Raw genomic sequence first — 21,692 nt, 5'->3', positions numbered from 1 at the left:
CACTCATTCATTTGGAGCTCCAGAATACCAACAGTTGCACAAAAGATCTCCCCTCTAGAGAGAAGTCGTTTTTGAAGAAACCCGTGATTTTTCCAGCAATTTAATCATTTCCAGTCACCAGCCATTACGAATGGCTTCAGTTCATTTGCTGAGGAAATTGGTTCTCTTTTTTTTGCACGTATCCATGGAGCTTACTAGTCCCGTCCTACTTCTTTTTTTTTTAATGGTTATTTTTTAAGGGCTTAGTGTGTGCCAGGCACTATACTAAGCACTGGGGTAGATAAAGGCTAATTCAGTCATATTTATTGAGCGCTTACTGTGTGCAGAGCACTGTACTAAGAGCTTGGGAAGTACAAATTGGCAACATATAGAGACGGTCCCTACCCAACAGTCTAGGCTAATCAATTTGGACACAGTCCCTGTACCACGTGGGGCTCACAGTCTTAATCCCCATTTTATAGATGAGGTAACTGAGGCACCGAGAAGTGAAGCGATTTGCCCAAGGTCACACAGCAGACTAGTGGCGGAGCCGGGGTTCGAACCCAGGTCCTTCCGCTCCCTGGCCCGTGCTTGATCCATTAGGCCACGCTGCTCTTCCGAGGACGAAGAGCTGAATCGTTAGCATCCCCTAGACTTTTTGGGAGAAAGGCAAGTAGAGAAACAGCATGGCTTAGTGGAAAGAGCCCGGGCTTGGGAGTCAGAGGTTGAGGGTTCTAATCCCGACTCCGCCACTTGTCAGCTGGGTGACTTCGGGCAAGTCACTTCACTTCTCTGGGCCCATCTGAAAAATGGGGATTAAGACTGAGCCCCACGTGGGACAACCTGATTACCTTGTATCTACCCCAGGGCTTAGAACAGTGCTTGGCACATAGTAAAGGCTCAACAAATACCATAGAAAGAAATAAAATAAAATAAAAAAATAAAAAGTCCGAACGATTGGAAGCATGTCCGGTGGTTTACTACAGTGTCCTTCACTTTCATCCACTCCGCGCAGGCTCTCGCCAGAACTGCGCAAGCAAGTCAAGCACATGCCCTGCTGCTGGTAGAACATGCATTTCCCCTCTTAAGCACTGGTGATGGAGCAGTGCTCATCTGAGTGACAGGGGCCCAGACACGGTTCACCACCGTGTTTTCATGGACATAGTGTCCAAGACACTCCCATTCATGGATGCAGTCTCACAGCTGGCAATATCAACGTCAAACCAAAGGACAACTTTACTCCTTTAGGCCGATATAGCCCAAGTTTGGAAGCAGCAGCTCTTGCAAAACTCTGAGTGTATTTTTGTTCTTGTTGTTTTTAAACCAGGTTTTTAAATGCAGAACAGCTGTGCTTATCCAGTTTACCCAGACCATTGGAAGCTCTTGGCAGGGGGGTGGATAATGAGGTGGTGCCATACTATATTCTGCCCTCATCACGCCCCCCCCCCCCCCCCCACCACTTTACTTCTGACTCAGAGCATTCAGAGAAATTCAGACATAGCCCTTGGAGCTTGGGCTCGCTCTTTTTCTCTGTACTCAAAGGGAAGAGGAGTGCGGGGCTGATCGGAGGACCATTAAAAAAGATGGTTTGGGAGCCAGGGTTTAGAGCCCCCAAACCCCGAGGCTGCCAGAAGGAGAATATGCAGGGGAGGGTCCTCACAGGCTAGAAACCACCAGAGCTCAAGGATTTTTGTATGCCAGGATTGTTTTCAGTCTAAAGCAATCTAGATATGGAAAATTTATAGTTTCATGCTGGGCAATCACATCTTAAAATAGTGCTTTGCACATAGTAAGCGCTTAATAAATGCCATTAAAAAAAACAACAGCAAAAAAAACCATCGATCCAATAAACTGTGGGGCAGATGTCCCTGTTGCTACGCATTTTGCTCTGCCATACACGTGTTAGTATTAAGCGCTTAGTACAGTGCTCTGCACACAGTAAGCGCTCAATAAATACGATTGAATGAATGAACGTGTTAACAGTGCAGTTTTGGGGTGGAGCGCTCTTAGGAAATTAGGGCTCATGCAGTAATGTGAGCCTGTTTGGCTACATCGTGACCCAGTGTGGGATGAAAAGGTTTGTGCCCTTGTACCCGTGGGGTTGGACATGGTGAGTACTACCTCACACGTTTTCTTTAGCATGGGGTTTTGCCAGAACATATACTCTGCATTATAGTGTAGTGGCAATTCTCACTGTGGTGATAATCATAGCAGGACCATGCGATTTTTGCTATTGACACGTCCTCATTCGGGGCCGATAGGTCCAACATATTGCTCGCGAATGCACAGAAATAGAACAGACAATTAATGTGAAGTGAACAGTTGGTGAACAACCCCCCGCCAACGATCCCTGTCCTTTTTTTCCCACCTTGGGTCCCAGGCGCTAACCATTCCTTCCGTTCTCTGTCATCCCGATCAGAATTTGAACTTTGCAGATTGAGTCCTGGGGTGTAAAAGAAAGGAATACTCCAACTGCTTCCTTAATAACAAAAATTGTTTTACGGTTTTCATGGGACACCGTTGTGCACCTATATGAATGCTCTGGAAGCAATTTAGTATCTGAATCAGAGGTTGAAGTGGTAAACATCTTAGATTTTTGAACTGTTGAGTGCAGTGGCTTAAATTATTTTTCTCCTAATCAGCTTACTCTCATTCCTTCCCAAGCCCATTCACTCATTGTATATCATTGCAGTATGTTAGGCTTGCTGCCCAGTGCCTTAGTATTGTCAGAGCAATGAATAAGGTGCAGTTGGCTTTTGCTTTTTACTTCCTTGAGTGGTGCCCAGCTCAGCTACAGGAGCAAAGTTTATTAATTCAGCATCTCAGTTAGGTGGAAGTGAAGCAGCTCTCTTTCCCTCTGTCTTTCCGAGTGTATATCTCTTACCAATTTCACAGTGAGGAATAGGATGTAAATGCACCCAGAGACCCCCCCAAGAGAGCCGTAGGGACACTCATCTCTGAATTAGAAAACTTACTTCTGGAAGACTTGAGTTGCTGAGGAGGTGTTAGAATTTGGAAGGTTTTGGTACCCACATCTAAAAGTCCGAGTGATCCGAAAGTACCTCAGGGAAAAGAAGACACCTGCAGCTGACGTACGCAGAGGACTTTGAAAATGACAAACGATGATGTGGATAGTGTGTCTCAGCAAGGCGACAGATGAACCTCAGTCCCGAGACCTCCGAAAGAGACTTGAGGATTGAGAACCGGTGGGCAGGCATGTATTCTAGTACTAGTGGATTGCCCAGCCTCCCCTTGAACTTTCTCAGCCTCACCAGTCGTGCACCCGCTGGGGCACGGAGTGCGACGAGTGAGTAGGAGGGGGGCAGCACACTGACAGACACCGTCGATATCATTGTCGTTATTTTCAAAGTCCTCTGCATAAATTCAGTTTGCAGGCATGCACGTTTACAGAAGGCGCTCTTGGAGCATTCTGACTAGCCTGGAAGACTCGGAACCACAGAGATTTAAAATTCAGCACACCCCAGAGTTGCAGAAATACCGTTTTTCATCCAGATTTGGGAGATGAGGTTTTCCTCCCCTTTATTCTTTTGAGACCTACCCCTGTTTCCTTATTTTGTCCATCATGCTTTTCAGTTTTTATGGGGCTTTTTTAGATGCCCACTCTTCTTCACCCTCTGAAGTTTTCTGTTTATCCTCTTCCCCTTGTCCTCCCCCCGACCTTTCCCTCCATTTCTCTTGTTCCCCTTTTCTCCTCTACACGAACTTCTTCCCCTCTCCCTTGGGTCTGAGTGGAGAGAACAAACTTGTTCCCCTAAACCCGCTCCCCTGCAATTTCTTCTGCCATTTTCCTTAGTAAAGAGTTGTAACCCCTCATCTGTTTCTCTTTAACACTCTTTTATCCTACTCCTTCCTCTTATTCAATAGCTTTCCCTGAATCCTGAAGTGGGACTAATGCCCTTTTAGACAACCAATAGGCTGTCTTGCTAAATTTAGTCCTCCCAAAATTACCGTCATCTAATGTTCCCCCAGATTGCGCTGGCATGATGCAGCCACTCAATGAAGCCCTGACATATTCCCTGTCTCCCCCACCCCCCTGTTGAGCACACTGGCGTCTGTATGCTCTGAACACGCCAAACATGCCTAGTAAGAGCAAGACAGGGACCCAAGTATCCAAACCCAAAGTATGATTTTATTTTAATTTCTATTCTCCATGTTTTCCATATGTACCACACATAGAGTGGTGCTTGTTGATCTGCTTTCGTCAGTATTTCAAGTTTTACCTTCAGGATGGTTGAATAGAGTGACTTCAACACAGTAGATGAAAGTAGCTCAACAAGGAATAACTCCATGTGCAGCCAATACTGAATATGTGAAGTCTCTATATTAATGGGTCTGAGAACCTATCCAGCAACTTAGCCATGCACCCGGATATGAAAATGCATGTGTCTCTCCCCTCCACGTTTGAAGATTATGCCACCGATAGCGTTGAACTTTAACCAAGAACGCGTGGCTATGGCCGGAAAGAAACGCGTCGGTTGCATTTGCAATTTGCAAATGCCGGATGTTAATTTGGATTCTGCCTCTTGGTGTTGTGATCTGGCTGTGGTCTCTCCTTGAAAAGGTGAACCCGTATGGCAGGTGGACTGTCCTTCAGAGACATCTCCCGAGAGTCCTTTGCTGTGCTGCATCTTGAAAATGTTCTTTCTGTCCTCCCTATTTGTGGCCCTCACTGTTTTTCTGCTCAATTCATCACTCGGTGGTATCTGAGTGCCGGCTGGGTGCAGAGCACTGCGCTGAGCACTGAGTTACCCTGCCGTCCTTCCAGTGTTCCAGGACTTTTTATCATCTGCGATCCCGAGTTTTTAAGTGTAGCAAATATGTGATCTGGACAAAACCAGATGAGAACCTGGCGGTGAGGTCTGAGTTTGGTCCAGGTAACAATAATAATAAGAATGTTGGTATTTGTTAAGCGCTTACTATGTGCCAAGCACTGTTCTAAGTGCTGGGATAGATACAAGGTTTTCAGGTTGTCCCACTTGAGGCTCACAGTCTTGATCCCCATTTTATAGATGAGATAACTGAGGCCCAGAGAAGTGAAGTGACTTGCCCAAAGTCACACAGCTGACAAGTGGTGGAGTCGGGATTGGAACCCACGACCTCTGACTTCCAAGCCCAGGCTCTTTCCGCTAAGCCACGCTGCTTCTGTAACTCCAAAGCCAAGATGACTTCTCTAAAATCTTATGCTGCAAATGCAAAAATAATGAATCCCCACATCAGAGATCATGTCTTCTGAGCCATACTGGGAAGAAAAACCACACTGTGATTCTAGAAATGCCTCTATCATTCCTGCCGGGAGATGAGTCCGTCTACATGTTTTGTCACCTGTCTCCAAGTTTTGTTTTGTCGTCTGTCTCCCCCTTCTAGACTGTGAGCCCGTTGTTGGGTAGGGACCGTCTCTATATGTGGCCGACTTGGACTTCCCAAGCGCTTGGTACAGTGCTCTGCACACAGTAAGCGCTCAGTAAATACGGTTGAATGAATGAATGAGTGAATCAGTTAATGACGTTCGTCAGTAGGCAGTCCAGTCCAGAATTTGAGATTCTGCCGGTAATAGAAAGCAATGAGATGCTACACTCGCTTCCACAGCGAACTTTCTCACCTTTCTTAGCGATAGCAGGGTCTGAAGTCCTGGGGCATCACCTCAGTGTTTTTGAGCCAAAGCCAGTGTAACGTCTAAGCCATACATCCCTCCCTTCCTCTTTTCCTCCCTCCCTCCCTCCCTGAAACTATTGGTAGGTGTGCCAGCCAGCATATCCAGATTCTTGACTTTTTCTTAATGCCTATGATAACGGTGGCCACTTCTCAGAGACTGGAGCGGAGGGCCTTATCCTCACTCCTTTTTGGCTTTCTGCTCCTTTAAGGGCTTTACCCCGAGAGTGGCAGGCGTACTCAGAAAATCGAAGTGTTTCCCTCTCTTCTATCAACCCTCCTTGTCTGGGATGATGTATAAGGGTGGCTCTAGAATCTGTAAATTTGCATCGAAAAATGCTTGTTTTGGGAGCCTTCTGAGTTGGCCTAGATCTCTTCAAGGGTGGGCATTCGGCTCTGGCGGCCCACACCCCGTCATTTGAGTCGCGGTTTAGCGCTGGTTTTGTTCAGATCACAAGGGGCTGCAAGATGTTGGTGATGTATTGTTTTCCTTCAAGAAGCCCCCTGATCCCTGAGTCATTGGCATTGAAGTAGTGCTGGTGACCGGCACCTAAGATCTCTGAGGGTCGCCTCGCCACTGGGCGGGCTGATGCTATCACCGGAGTAGATCAGAGGTTGACTTCCAGTCCGGGGCGTTCGAGTGCCTCAGAGCCGAAGCTCGGCAGCCCCAGCTCCTCCTGGCCGCTACTCAGCTGGGCTCCGTGGCCAGGCAAGAACACTACCGAGCCCAACCGTCAAGAAGTAGCGGTATCAATCAATCAATCAATCGTATTTATTGAGCACTTACTGTGTGCAGAGCACTGGACTGTTGGCAACATATAGAGACAGTCCCTACCCAACGGTGGGCTCACAGTCTAGAAGGGGGAGACAGAGAACAAAACCAAACATATTCACAAAATAAAATAAATAGAATAGATATGTACAATCAATCAATCAATTGTAGCAGCAGCAGCCCGGGCTGGTGAGAAAAGAAATTTCTGCTGCTGCCGCGGCCAACTTCTTTTTTATGTTCTCGCCGTGCTCTGGGCAGAGACACGGAGTGGTCCTGTGGCCCCAGGGGCCCAGCTCCTGGGAGGATGGTGGCAATGGCCGTCATTCTTTTTTATTTTCTTTCTCTGCTCCTGGGGTGCGGAGGAGCAAGGGGGCTTAGTGGGAAGAGCACAGAACGGAGAGCACAGTCAGGAGAGTGGGTTTCTGATCCTGCTGGGTGACCTCGGACAAGTCACTTGACCTCTCCGGGCCTCAGTTTGCCCATCTGTAAAGTGGGGACGCAATGCCTGTCCTCCCTTCCTTGTAGACTACGAGCCCTGTGGGGGACTGTGTCTGATCTGATGGGCCTGTGTATACCCCCCCAGTGCTCAGTACCATGCTTGGCACATAGTAAATGCTCAACAAATATTACTGTTGTTATTATTATTAATTATGATTATTCCCCCTCTAGACTGTGAACTCCATGGGTGCAAGCTGTTATCAACTTTGTTGTATTGTGCTGTCAATCAATCAATCAATCAATCGTATTTATTGAGCGCTTACTGTGTGCAGAGCATTGTACTAAGCGCTTGGGAAGTACAATCAATCAATCAATCAATCGTATTTATTGAGCGCTTACTGTGTGCAGAGCACTGTACTAAGCGCCTGGGAAGTACAAGTTGGCAACATATAGAGACGGTCCCTACCCAACAATGGGCTCGCTGTCCCAAGCACTTAATACACTGGACTCATTCAATAACATTGATGGATTCTCATTGATATTATTATTATTCTGTCCAGCGCCCTCAGTTGTGGGCTCTAGTGCAAGAAACGGAGGTGGGATTCCTCAAGCGAAACATAGGAGACTATAGGGATTTGGCCTCTCTAAATTGAAAACCCTTGGAGTAGATGATCAACAGTCTTCGGCACCTTGAAGTGGTCCACGGACCAAATAATTTTATGGCCCTTTTCCATTAATTGCAACCGTGAGATGAAAAAAAAAATCATTGGCCTGTATTGGTGACACTGAAGTACCTTTTGTAGTGAAAATTTATGAGCACTTTTTTTTTTTTGTCCTCTTTATGGCATTCTTTGGGTGTAATAATGACTTGGAAACACAGTGGCTTTTTTCTTGTGTTTTAGAAAACCTCTACCAAGGTTGAGTTTTGGGTGGGAATTACTTTCTAGCACATTTGTGGTTTGGGAAATCAGCTCTAGATATTTTCAACTATTTTGACAGAATTCGGCAATTTTTTTTTTGTAGTCTGTTTCTCAGGATGAAGGGCAAGTCAGAAACACATTTTAACATATTAACTATTCAATGCCTGTTATCCCTCCCCCTTACTGTGAGCCCCATGCGAGACAGCGACTGTGTCAAACCTGATTAATTGTATCTACCCAAGACCTTGGAACAGCACTTGACGCATAATAAATGCTTAATAAATACCAAATTAAAAAAAAACTGGGTTTGAATATTATTCAAATAAGAAACTTGAGCAAAAAGCATTCTGTAATGTGAAAGAAATGTGGTAATGAAGGGACATGCTAATTAGGCTTCTTTGTGTGTTGTATTTCATTTCAAGGGTTTTTGTAATAACAGTATTATGGCTAGAACCATAAATGGGCTCAGTGTTAAGCTCTTTCACTACTGCTTATTTTGTATTAGAGGGGAAAGCATGCCTACCCCTGCCCCCATTCATCATATAATGGAAAATTCAAGTCTAACACTTTCATTTCTTTTCTTCTCCCTGTTAAGTCTGTGCTGAAGCCTTCAACCCTGATGAGGAGGAAGAAGATTCAGAACCAAGGGTAAGAAACAACGGAATCACTTTCGGCAAATATTTGGCTTCCGAGTTTGCATATTGCTTGGTTTCTTTTTCCCAGAATACCAGAACTAAGAAAGTTTTAGTCAGGGTATATTATAGGGGGAAAATAAGTTGGAAAGGTTTGTCCTATTCCCTGAAATTAATAATTTGTGAAAGTTTGCTGAAATGGCCGTTGTCTGAAAATAAACCACTTAGAAGCACTTTGAGGCATTGCAAAACTCCAGAATTGAGCACTTTAAAAACTAAAACTATGCAATCCGTAATGTTTATCAGCATTTATCCACAGATACTCTGTGTATGAATGAGCATGTGAGGTTGGCACCATAATAAGGTAAGAAGGAAGCTGAATGGAGAGAGAATGCCGAGCAAGAAAGAGAGAGGACACATCTGAGTTGAGAGAGGAGCAGCATTGTTAGGATGAGAGTGAGAAAGAAAGCTGAGTGTGGAACGGAAAGAAAAGCATAGAGAAAAGATGTGCCCAGAATAGAATAGAAGCAGAGCTTGGGCCTGGGAGTTAGAGGACCTGGATTCTAGTCCCAGCTCTCCTACTTACCTGGTGCGTGACCATGGGCGAGTCACTTAACTTCTCTGTAACTCAGTTTCATCACCTGTAAAATGGGTAATCAATGCCTGTCTCCCTTCTGCTTGCTTAGGCTGGGAGTCCCATGTGGAGGAGGGAGCGTCTGACCTGACTGTCTTGTATTTACCTCAGCATTTAGTTCAGTGCTTGGCACATAGTAAGCACTTGCCAAGTACCACTCTAAAAATAATAATGCCTATTATTATTATTGTCCCCCTCCAGACTGTGGGCGGAGAATGTCTACCAACTCTGTTATACTGTACTCTCCCAAATGCTTAGCGCAGTGCTCGGCACACAGTAGCCACTCAATAAATACCATTGATGGATTATCGGGAGCAAAAGCCAAGTAAAGAAGACAAGAATGTGGGACAGAGTCTCTGTCCAACCGAATTGTCCTGTATCTACCCCAGGGCTTAGTATAGTGCTTGACACATATTAAGCACTTAATGCAATTATTATTATTATGAGTGGGGAGAGAAAGCCGAGCAAGAGAAACAAAGAGGAGGAGAAAAATCTGAATGGAGAGAAAAGGCAGAGAGGGAGCAAATGGGGTAGGGAGAGTCAAGAAGAAACAATCCAGCAGAGAAGGGCAGGAAGAAAACCAGAGGAAGTCAGAGCCCAAAAGCCGAGTCAGAAGGAAGGCACAAAAGGGTGGGAAGAGAAGGGGAAAGAAAGGCAAGGGAGACTAGAGGGTCGGAGGGGAGGCGGGGGCGGGCAGGGGACTCAAACAGGCAGGAAAAAATCTGGGCGGTAAGAAGGTCAGGAGGTGGGAGTGGGTAGGAAGAGAAGGAGCACATGGAAAAGCCAGCAGGAAAGACGGAGTGGGGCGGGAGGGCGGATAACACCGGAGGAAGGCTCAATCGACCCCCACAAACAATTTAAGCAACAAAGCAAAGGGAAGGGCAAAAGGCTAGGAATGTACAGATTTTAAGGTCCCCACAAAGAATTGTGGCTATTTTATGTTTGGCTTTGCCTTTTAAAGGACTAGCATTTATTATGTTAGAAGTCTTTCATGGGCATTTTGGCTAAAGGGGTTGACCTTGACAGTTTTTATTCTGGAGTGTTTTCTATGTATTGTAACCAAACCAAAGCTTGCTCTCTTACTGTTATGCATTCTGCTGCAGCCCTGGATGTTGGCCAGATTACGGATTAATTATCAAGGTTTTGACACGTTTCTTTCTTATTTAAATGAAACCAAAAACTTTTGGTGAAACTAAGCCTTTTATTGTAGGGCTTGGTTTTTTTTTATGTTGTTCTTTTGTTGGTTTTCCCCCCAAGAGTTGGACTAGCCTCGCAGACATCAGGTCAATTTGCCTGATGATCTGGAAGCCAGGCCTGGTGATGTGGGAATTTTCCCAGTTGGAAAGCCTGCTGTCGTGGCAGCCTAAGGCTGCCACAGCTTTAGCATGGCAGTCCTTTCTTTGCCCCGTTACCCAGTACCGTAGTCATTTGTTGCTGACCTTTCCCTCTCCGTAACCTCTGGAGCGTCCCTTTTTATCTCCAAGGCCCCCGGCCTGGCCCCAGCCCCTACAAATTACATTTCCGGGAGGCTTTCTCTGATTAATTTACGGGCATATCTCATATATATTCTGTTACTTCCTCCTGTCTGAAATTGGTTTGTGTCCGATTGCAAGAGCCTTGAGGGCAAGGATCATGTATACTGATTTCTACTGTATTCTCCCAAGTATTAGTCCGGTAGGAGTATTATGTATATATGTATATATGTATCACCTGTATATATGTTTGTACATATTTATTACTCTCTTTTACTTGTACATATCTATTCTATTTATTTTATTTTGTTAGTATGTTTGGTTTTGTTCTCTGTCTCCCCCTTTTAGACTGTGAGCCCACTGTTGGGTAGGGACTGTCTCTATATGTTGCCAATTTGTACTTCCCAAGAGCTTAGTACAGTGCTCTGCACATAGTAAGCGCTCAATAAATACGATTGATGATGATGATGAGTACTAGAAGAAGCAGCGGGGCTTAGCAGAAAGAGCGTGGGCCTGCGAGTCACGGGACCTGGATTCTAATCTCGGTTCCGTCACTTGCCTGCTGTGTGCCCTTGGGCAAGTCACTTGACTTCTCTGGGCCTCAGTTGCCTCATCTGTAAAATGGGGACTAAGACTGCAAGCCCCATGTGGGACAGGGACTGTGTCCAACCTGATTAGCTTGTATTTACCCCAGTGCTTAGAACGGTGCCTGGCACATAAATACCATTAAAAAAAAATACCTCTTCTCCCTCCTACTTAGACTGTGAGTCCGATGTGGGACAGATACTGTGTCCTACCTGATTAACCTGTATCTGTTATTACAGGTTACATTATTAGTAATGTAATAATAATTATTAGTAATACATTACATAATAATTACATTAATAATTATTAATTAATGATAATTACATTATAGTAGTTATAATCATATAGTGCTTTGCATAAAACTGTGAGCCCACTGTTGGGTAGGGACTGTCTCTATTTGTTGCCAATTTGTACTTCCCAAGCGCTTAGTACAGTGCTCTGCACATAGCGCTCAATAAATACGATTGATGATGATAGATGCTCAGTAATTGTTATTGATTGATTGATTGATTGATATACCCTTCCCTTTTCCTGGAGTCTGTTGCCCTCCATCGGTGGCTAAACCCTGCCTCTAATCCCACTAGGATTTAACCCCTTGGGCAGGGACTGTCTTCAATTTTTATCTAGTGCTCCCAATCACACAGTACAGTGCTCTACATGCAGAAGATGCTCAATAAAGGAACAGCAAGGCCTAGTAGAAAGAGCCCAACAGCCACCCGTAGCTCTTACGGGTTTATTTATACCCGTCCTCGGCACCTGGGTATATGTGTATTTTCAATTCCATTTTCAGTTATTTATTCGGTTTTCATTCTGTTTGTGAATAGTTGTAAATTTCATTCTCCTACTAGCATATAAGCTCCCTATGGGCAGGAGATATGTTGTTCTTTCCCAAGTGCTCAATACTGCACATTGGATTCGGTTGGTGCACAATACATACTGTTTCCATTCGTATTAGGAGCAAAATTGGGGAGGGGAGTGGGGCTGGGGAAAAATGAGAGGGGGGGGAGGGATGGATGGGGACACACACACACCCACCCACCCCACCCCGGGGATGAGGAGGTAAATAACATAGGCATACGTAGTTGCTGAGGCGGTGGGCACATGTAGTCGCACCCGCGGGCGGCTAAGGCCGGGTAGGGGGGCACTCAGACATGGGGCTAGGGAAGGAAATTCCCAGATGCACATCCAGGGCCTGGGCGGGGGACATTCAAGCACACGAAGGCTAGAGGGACACAAAGGGGAAGCGGTCAGGGAGAGAGCCCGTTTTCCCTCGAGGTCAGAGATGGGCACGGGCCGGAGTGCCGGGGTCATGCTGAGGCTGGGGCCGGCCAAGACCCAGCTTTCCTGGCCCGGCCGGAGGCGAGCTGGAAGGGCTGGAATGACCACACTCCACTTCAGGCCGGGGCCAGGAGAGAGTCCCAATGCAGCTCCAGATTCCGGCCGGTAGCCTTCTTACTGGGAGGGCCTGGAGAAGCAGCCCGCCAGGCTGATGGCTTTGGCCTCAGAATCCCGATCTCCCAGTGATAATTGCCGCTGTTTCTTCTCTGAGGGGGTCGTACCTAACAGGTGGGAGAGAGTAATTGGAGGTCGGAGGAGATGAACTTAGCCGATAGATATGCTTATGTCGTAGGTGGTTTAGGCATTCACTTGCCTTGAATCAGAGGGAGGAACAGTAGACCTTTTGAAGCCCCTTCTAGCTCTAGGATTTTATCCTTCAGCGATCAGCCGATTGGGGTAATAGTCCTTATTGGAGATGGCTAACAGCATTTGGGGACCAAATTGAGAAGTCAGTCAGGCGTATTTGTTGAGTGCTTACCGTGTGCAGAGCACTGTATTAAGTGCTTGGATGAGTATAATAGAACAGTAAACAGACCCATTCCCTGCCCATAACGAGCTTACAGTGTAGAGGAACGCTGGGAGGAAATAGGTAGAGGTGATTGAGCTGGGGATGGGGACAACTGCTCCCCTGTCTCGTAGCCGTTCATCCAGGGGACGTGACTGGGTACCGTGGGATGCAGGAAAAGCCCTACCCTGGCTAAAGACTGAGTCCCAGTTCTGTTTCAGCCCCACCCAGGACTGATTTCCAGCAGAACCAGTGGCACCCAGTACTTGCACCTTGGGTTCCTGTTTGCATTGAGGAACAGCCTTCTCCCCCTCACCCCTCCACCCCCCACCCTCCAGAAGGGAATCCCAGACCACCGTAGCTTAGTCGTAGCTCGCTTGTCACACTCTAGACTCTTGTGCCTTGTTCAATAGCAGGATGGCTGGGGTTGGGATCGGGGGCCAGGAAGTGCTGGGTGGGTTAATAATAATAATAATAATTGTATTAAACGCTTACTGTGTGCCAAGCACTGTTCTAATCGCTGGGATAGATACTAGGTAATCAGGTTATTTGCAGCCTGTTCTGAAGAGGCGATCCAACCCTGCTCTGGGGAAGTAGCATCTGATGAATTTCAGATCCTAGGGACTGTGAGGCTTACTACTCAATCAATCCATCCATCAGTGGTATTTATTGAGCGCGTACTATGTGCGGAGCAGTACACTAAGCGCTTGGGAAAGTACAATGCAACACAATTAGCAGATACAGTCCTTGCCCGTAACGAGCTTAAAGTGTGGCAGTTTGATCTGATAAGACAGTGAATGGTTATTTAAACTAGAAAATGAGGTTAGTAGTCATTTTTCCCAGGTTTAATTTTGAATATCTTGTTCACAAATCGTTTTCAGGCCTTTACCCAACAATTTATCCCTTGAGACTTGGGATTCTGTTGAGACTATAGCTGTTAACACGTGACCTGATTTTCTCAGGTGTTTCCTGTCCTAGTACCCCAAAGAGATCTGTAGTAGTGGAGGGAGCAGACACTATTGAAAGAATTTCCTGCTTTTAACTTCCATAGCCCTCATTTCCATGAAAAACACATTTTCCCCCTTGTATTTTCAAATTATAATTTGCCCGCATACATCAGTCATGCGGAAAAATCCTGCTAATGGAAATCCAGTGGACACAAAAACTTCACACTTGATATTCATGAGATTTGACTTAACCAAACAACAGCATAAGTGACCGCGTCCAAGAAGACAGGTGCCGGCCCAGGAGCAGATAAAGAATCACTCCTAAAACTAAAGGAACAGGAAAGCTCCCATGGGCTCTAAATGACAATTGAAGTCAAACGTGAGGTGCCCACTAGCTCAGAAATGGGAAGCTTGGAATATCCTGGTCCAGCCAGGGCAGTGAGAAAGCATATAGGCTGTGCTAAGGAAGGAAGGAAGGAAGGAAGGGTGCATTCTATGGAGCCTTTTGCCAGAGGAAGCCAGAGGAGCTTCTGAGCCTGTCGTGGGAAGGAAAATGGGGAGAAGGGGAAGGGGCATCTTCCTGAGATAGATTGGGAATCCAGTCTCAGAGGGATGGGGCCTGGGACCGTGTTTCCAGGGTCCATCATAGGTAATGGAGTAGCAAAAGGAAAGAGTTTTAGCCTCAAATCAAAGGGCCGGTTATGTAGTCTTGGATTGGGAGCCACTGCTCTTGGCCGTAGCTTCAGGGCACTGTGTGATTCCAGGACCAAGGACAACTTTGCAGGAAAGGGACTGGAACCAGGGTTCCGGAAGGCCGCCGGATTTGTTTGAGGGAAACGGTCCAGGTCCTGGGTTGAGCTGCAATGGTATGCAAAAATTGGACGACTCCCTGTGATTTCATTAGAGGTTCTAACTGCCCTTGTTTTGAGATGTCTTCTTTTGCGCTTTTAAATGGAAAGAACCATGCCAGGTCGTTGTAGTTGGTTGTTTTTTTTTCCAGTGTCTGCTCTTACTTTAAAAGAAAACCAAAGCCACACCGAGGGCCTAATGCTGCTCATTAACATTTGTTTTGCAGGTAGTTCACCCCAAAACTGATGAACAGAGATGCAGACTTCAGGAGGCTTGCAAAGATATTCTTCTCTTCAAAAACCTAGATCAGGTAACATTGATTTTGTCCAAGTGATTTGAGCCGTGGTGGTCTGTTAGCTTATCCCCTGTCTGTTATCCAAATAGTCCTGTTTGGCTATAATGTGTGTTTTCATTAGGAAATTTGGATAGGACTGCACGGCTGAATTTGGGGAAGTATAGTTTAAATGCAGCTATGAATTGGTAGTGACACGATGGAGTTCTGCCAGGAGTGCTGGGTCATGCAGATGACAGGATCTTGTGGAAGCCTGAGTAGCATTTCAAAGACAACCCCTACATAGCAGGTATTTATTCAAAATGCATTGCTGATGAGAAACTGATTTTAAGCGGAGCCAACATGAGCTGCTGATGACCACCAACAAAAGTGACGGTAATGTCAGAGGAACAGGTCATAGTTCAAGCTTTATAGAGCTAAAATCTGAAATGAAAGAAGCCTTATTTTGGGGTCAGGAGTCTTTCACCAACTTGAATTTTACCTGGTGTTCCAGCTATTTTCCCTCATCCCTTTCTTTCCATTGAAACAGCAGCTGTCACAACATGATTTTTGGATAAACCCGGAGTTTGGGGAAAGCAGAGAACTACTGCCTTGTTGTAGAAGCGATGACTTTTGCGCCTAGAATACAGATGTAAAATTGGAACCACGTCACTTGAAGCATCTTCTGGTTCCTTTTCATTCATTCATTCAGTCTTATTTGTTGAGCACTTACTGTGTGCAGAGCACTGTACTACACGCTTGGGAAGTACAAGTTGGCAACATATAGAGACGGTCCCTACCCAACAAATGCAGAGTATCACTATAGTGGATCGGGTCCGCTTTTCATATCCTCACCCCAGTGCCCATTTAAATGTGCCTTGGAAAGCAGTCAAAACCAAAGCCTAGGGCTGCTCCTGGTGTCACGCTGGGATAGAGGGTAACAATCAATATTGCTATTAGCAAATCCCTATAAACAACAGGAAATGTAAACCTTGCCTTTCCTTCATGGCTCAGGAGGAGTAGGACAAATTACATTATGTGACAGTGACTAAAATGCTGAAATGTTGACTGCTACTACCTCCTGCCGGTTGATGATCTAGAGAAGGAATAATCCTTTTAGAATAACACTAAAGGAGTGATTACTGTGTGCCAAGCACTGGGATAGATATAATATGTTCGGACTCAGACAGTGTCCCACACGAGACTCACAGTCTAAGCAGGAGGAGGAACAGGTATGGAACAGGAGTCGAAAGTGAGGTGATGCGACCTCAGTTGGGGCCTGCGGGAATTTAGAGGCCTTCCCGGGATATGATCAGAAAGCCTGGACCGTGGACCGAGCCTGCAAAGGGATTTCCGAGTGGGGATGGGAGTGGGAGGAAATCTGATGGGATTCAGAGCACTGGGAAGCACTCGCTCCTCCCACACATAGTTGAGCTCCCTAGGAGGCTGTAGTTGGGAATTCCTACCGGTGCAGGGGTTTCTGGAATTGCCCCATAACTCCTGAAAAGGTGAAATGTCCCTTATTTGGGGGCCCCTTGCTGGGCAGAGTCTGAGGTCCTAGCAGCTGGCTGGATTGCAGGAACTATGTCAGGTGGGGCGGGGCTAGGAATCTTCTCCACAACCTTGCCCTGTGGATTGATTTTGTGTGTGTGTGTGTGTGTGTGTTTGTTGGGGGGAGAGAGGAGCGCTACTTGGGCATCTCCCACCTTAGTGGGCGAAGAGTGATTGGGAATCACTGCCCTGTCCCCTTGTCTCTTTTCACTGAATGCCGATCCTGCCCCTCAAATAATATCATCAGTAAAGGTCACTTGATATTCGGCTTGTTTAATCACATTATATTTTGAAGCTGTGGAACATCAATCCTGGTAGCCGGGGATGGCCGAAGCAGACAGACTGCTGGTATAAAGCAGTCAAAGATGGGCTAATTGAGTCTGAGCAAACCCATGTGGACCGGGAGATGAAGAAGCAGAACCACAGACAATAACAGGGCCTGCAGGAAGTGGCTGCAATCGCTATCCGCAATCTGAGCAATACAAATGGTGGAAGCGACACACCTTAAGCAAGTTTGTCTTCAGGAGTCAAGAATGAGACAAATTTCAAGTTCTAGAACAGTAGAGTTCTCTTGAGGCTAGGGGATAGATAACTCTATTAAACAACTCCATCCGTGCTAATTTTAAAGAGAGGAGCTTTATCTCATTTCACTTTTACAGAGAAGATTCCCAGTTTCAGACGACAGAATGATCCTTGTTCATATGATATTTGTATATCACGTCCCCCCCCTGCGATAGAAAAAGCTTGCTGTGGGGGGCAGGGGGCAGGAGGTGAGAGTGGGGCACTGAGACATTGTTTGAATCAAATACTCTGAGATAAATAACCAAGCTCTTGGCTCCTTATGCTGGTGCTCCTATTTTACTTTAAGAGAGCGTAGTAGTTCACAATTACCAAGGTAACCACCATTTCAGATGTTTAAAAAGAAGATTAAATACAAATGATCTCATCTTAGAACTGAAGCTGCTTCGATGCTAAGAGCCATATCGTTGAAGTTGTCTCTGCCGGGATCACCTCGAAGGTCTTTTAATTGGCTTAGGGTGAGCTCTTAGGGGGCGACTGTCTGAGAGTGTGGAGGGCAAAACGAAGAGGAAGAGCAGAGGGGAAGAGAAGACAAGAGATGGAGAGGCAGGAGGGTCAGGGTCAGAGCCAGAGCGCCTGGAGCCGTCAGGGCAGCTGGGAGAGAGAAGAGGAACAGAGCCAGCCCCAGGGGAGAGAGTCCAGCTGGAGTAGGAGAAGAGACAGGGACAGCATTAAGAACGGGGAACGCTGACAAGGGCAGGAACACCCGGGAGCAGACTGGGAATTTCTCCTAGTACTTGGAGGAAAAGTGTACTGACGGAAAAAATAGGAATACAATGAAAAGGTGGTAGCACGGCCTCCGATGTAAGGGTGCCTGTTAGGGCTGCTATAATTAGTCATGTTAAAATAGGAACAGAAAAGGTTTAAAGCATGAGGCATCATAAACACTGAGTACTAATGTGTAAGAGCCACATTTTTTCCCCCTTTCTGCTTCCTGTGTTTTAATTCAGAGCAAACAAAGCCCTTTTTTGGGGAATTGAATCTTTACCGGGAGAGGATTGGTGATGGTTTGAAGGAAAGTTGTAATGAGGAAGGAAGTTTAACATTGATCACAAGTCCCTACATTCTATAGAAGAATGGACAGGAAATGTGAATTGTGCTATAGTGGGAGACCTGGATGCAGGATTGTGTTTGTGCTTGTGGGTGGCTGTGTAGCTGTTACAATCATATTACTCAGGGGATCGTAAGCATATGGAATTCATTACCACAGGAAGCTGTGCTGGCAGAAAATATCAATAAGTTCAAGAAGGCTTTGAATAAATTCAAGGGTAAGTGGTCCATAATGGGTTTTTAGGAGGAAAGTTAGGGGTGTGAGATGGTACAGCCAAAGCTCTTTAATGGTGGCTGTCGAGGAGGGCATGTGACAGCGCCTTGAATGTTTCACCGAAGTCAGTGCCAGGTCTGACCTCAGCCCGCGTGTCCCAGAATTTTGCTCGGCCTGAACGTGACAGAAGTTTTATGTATTGCAGGATCCCCATGCTTCCACTCCACTTTAGGGAGTGTTTCCCAGCTAGAGCACTCTGAGATGATGTGGTGGTTTCTTCCACCATCCAGTGATTTGAAGTGCTCCCTCCCTCTCTCCCTCAGTGGCTTCTCGCCCCCAGCCGGCACTGGAATCGGTCGGGGTTCGATTGTCTAACCCAAAGCCATAGCTGAAAAATAGCTGCCGCCTTGTAGGGCCTTTTGTTCCCTCTCCCGGTAACGCGGATGCCCAGAAAACAAGGCACACGTGTCTTTATGCGGGGAAGAAGAAGGGAAAACAGAATTTTTTTACCCAAATAAGTGTAGGTTGGAACATTAAGTGAAAGTGCAAACAAGGGCTAGGCAGTTGAAGTGTTCTAAACTGTGTGAGTTCTAGGCCAAGAGCCTCAGGTAAAAATTCTCTTAAGGAATGCAGTCTTTTCCTTTCCTTGCCTTTTCCCCAAACCAGAGTTCTGCCATCTTGGGATTCTCAAAAGGTGGCTCAGCCCATCTAGAGCTGGCAGCAACCCAGCTCTCCTGCTGCCATGGGCTTTCCAGTGTGCTTCAGTCTCCAAACAGCTTCTCTGGGCATCTCTCCCGGGTCCCCCTCCTGCTTCAACAAGCCGGGCACGGCCAGCAAAGACTCAAGGCTTCCCGTCTGCCTTCCGTTTGGACCTTGGTCCGATCTTAGCCCCAGACCCAATCCCGGAAACTGCATCTCTTCAGCCTGTTGCAATGTCTTTAAGGAGAGAAGTCTCTGGGTTGTCCCCTGGGAAGCCGGCAGGAGCTGGGAGCCTACAAAATTGCCAGTTACTTCCCTTAGGGAGCATTTAGGAGGCACATCTCAAACCTTACAGTCTATCAGTCCTAGAAAAAATACTCTCCCGTGCTGGGTAAGTTCATTCATTCAGTCGCATTTATTGAGCGCTTACTGTGTCGCAGAGCACTGTACTAAGTGCTTGGAAAGTACAATTTGGCAATAGGTAAAGACAATCCCTACCCAACAACGGGCTCACAGTCTAGAAGGGGGAGACAGACAACGAAACAAAGCAAGTAGACAGGCTTCATTAAGTTCTGGAGAATCTGCTTTTTCCTAACTGGATTTTCAAGGAGAAGCCTTGGCTCACCTGGGCTGGACAGCACACTGTTCCTTCATGTATCCTTTGTGGTATCATTGGAAACTGAACACTGGGCTAGATGGACCATGGGTCTGTGTCTTACGTTCTGATATATTTTTGACCTGCAGAAATGATTTTTTTGAATGTCATCCCAAAATCCATTTGCACGCTGCCATGAGACATAGAGACGAAAGCTGGATGACACCCCGCGATTACTGATTACAAATCACCTTTGTGAGAACGTATTAAATGGCATAATAGCCTTTCATCTGTTAAATGTTGAAAGCAGCGTCTTTCTCCTCCCGTTTAAACTGTAGGAGCAGTTGTCTCAGGTCCTTGATGCCATGTTTGAGAGGAAGGTGAAACCGCAGGAACATGTGATTGACCAAGGAGATGATGGAGACAACTTTTATGTCATCGAACGGTAAGAAATTGAACTTTGAAATTGCACAGTCCCGTTGTCTCATTTGACAGGAATACTGAATTTAAAGTTTCCACTAGTTTTTTTTGGGGGGGGGGGGGGGGCGCGAGAGCCGGGAGGTAGGGAGGTTGGCCAACAAAGGTGAATAGGTGAATGTGAGTTACAAGATGGCCCAGTTCATAACCAGGAGGCCTCATTATATTCAAGTACATTTCCATTTGTCTACCAGAGTCCACTTGACTTCACCCTTCTCCCATTGTTCCCAGAAAGTTTCCCACCCTCCTTATCTATAGAATCCTTCTAAATGTACAAGAATGGAATGGGGTGGTTGTCTCATTTGGTCTGCATTGCTGCACAATGAGCATTCAATAGAGCCTGGCGAGGTAGGGAGGGATGAGAGAGAGAGAGAGAGAGAGAGAGAGAGTGTGTGTGTGTGTGTGTGTGTGTGTGTGTGTTTGTGATGTGGGGCGACTCGAAGTGGTTGGCGAGCTCTGAAAGGAGAGAGGCCTGGCTGTAGAGAAACCAAACCTGGCAGGAGAAAGACACCGTGGTTTCGCTAAAGGGAGAGGAGGCCCCAGTACAAAGATGAGAAACCTCTGAATAGAGGAGACTTTGTGCAAATGGTATATTTAGATTTTTCAAAGGGCCTTTGACAAGGTTTCACACCGAACGCTTTAAAAAACAACTTAGTAATCGTGGAATTGGACGGAATGTTCCATCGTTGATAAGAAACTGGCTAAAACTTAGGAAATAGGAGGTGGAGTGTAAATATCTCTCTATTTCAGTGTAAATAGAGAGAACTGTAAGGCATCTGGGTTTAATGCCTTTATATATGACCTGGAAGAGAGAATGTACAGTGAAACCTCGCATCGCAGATGACCCCCGCCTAAGCTTTTCCAATCAGTAAAATGCAATGAAGATCGGTCAAGAAGAAATGTGAGATGGACTAACCAGAGAATAGTTGGGGCCGGAGAGGTCGATATCGAGTCATCCTCAGGGGTGGTAACTGAAGCAGTGCAATTGGATGAGCTCTCTGAGAGACTGAGGGCAGGAAGGGAGGAGAGTTGGGAGTAAGTGTTTTAGAGACGGGGAGGGGGTCGATATCAAGTGCAGACGGGAGACCACCTCTTTAGAGATAGCTGGGAAGGAGGAGAAGGGAATAATAGAGCATTGAGGAGGGGATGGATGGCCTTTGGAAAGTTCACACCTAATTGAATTTAAGTTTATCAACCAAGTAGTTGGTGAGGTTATTGGGGCTTGAGGAGGGAGGCAAGGGGGCACCGGAGGCTTCAGGAGAGAGTTAATGGTTTGGACTAGTAAGTGGAGGCCATGGGAGTGGAAGAATTGAAGCGTGACTGGCTGGAAGAGAGGCCTGGATTATAGTAGGTCATAATGAATTTGAAATGGCAAAAGTCAGCTTGATACCTGGATTTCTAAAAAAATTGTATTTAAGGGCTTACTAGGTGTCAAGCACTGTTCAAAGCTGGGGGAGATACGAGATAATAAAGCCAGGTACAGGCCTGTCCAAATGGGGCTCACAGCTAAGTAGG

The 21,692-nt window shown here is 46.2% G+C and overlaps 1 protein-coding gene across 1 annotated transcript in view; it reads left to right on the top strand.

The window, feature by feature from the left end:
• The window catches only part of PRKAR2A (protein kinase cAMP-dependent type II regulatory subunit alpha), a 163,607-nt gene that overhangs the window by 105,976 nt on the left and 35,939 nt on the right, over positions 1-21,692 (top strand). Inside the window, 3 exon segments of the mRNA XM_038772105.1 lie at positions 8,375-8,427; positions 14,968-15,051; positions 20,039-20,145. Coding sequence (XP_038628033.1) covers positions 8,375-8,427; positions 14,968-15,051; positions 20,039-20,145 — 244 coding nt within the window.

The sequence above is a fragment of the Tachyglossus aculeatus genome, chromosome X1 (assembly GCF_015852505.1).
Source record: "Tachyglossus aculeatus isolate mTacAcu1 chromosome X1, mTacAcu1.pri, whole genome shotgun sequence".
NCBI lineage: Eukaryota > Metazoa > Chordata > Mammalia > Monotremata > Tachyglossidae > Tachyglossus > Tachyglossus aculeatus.
The sequence above is the reverse complement of the archived record's forward strand: the minus strand, read 5'-3'. Positions and strand labels throughout refer to the sequence as shown.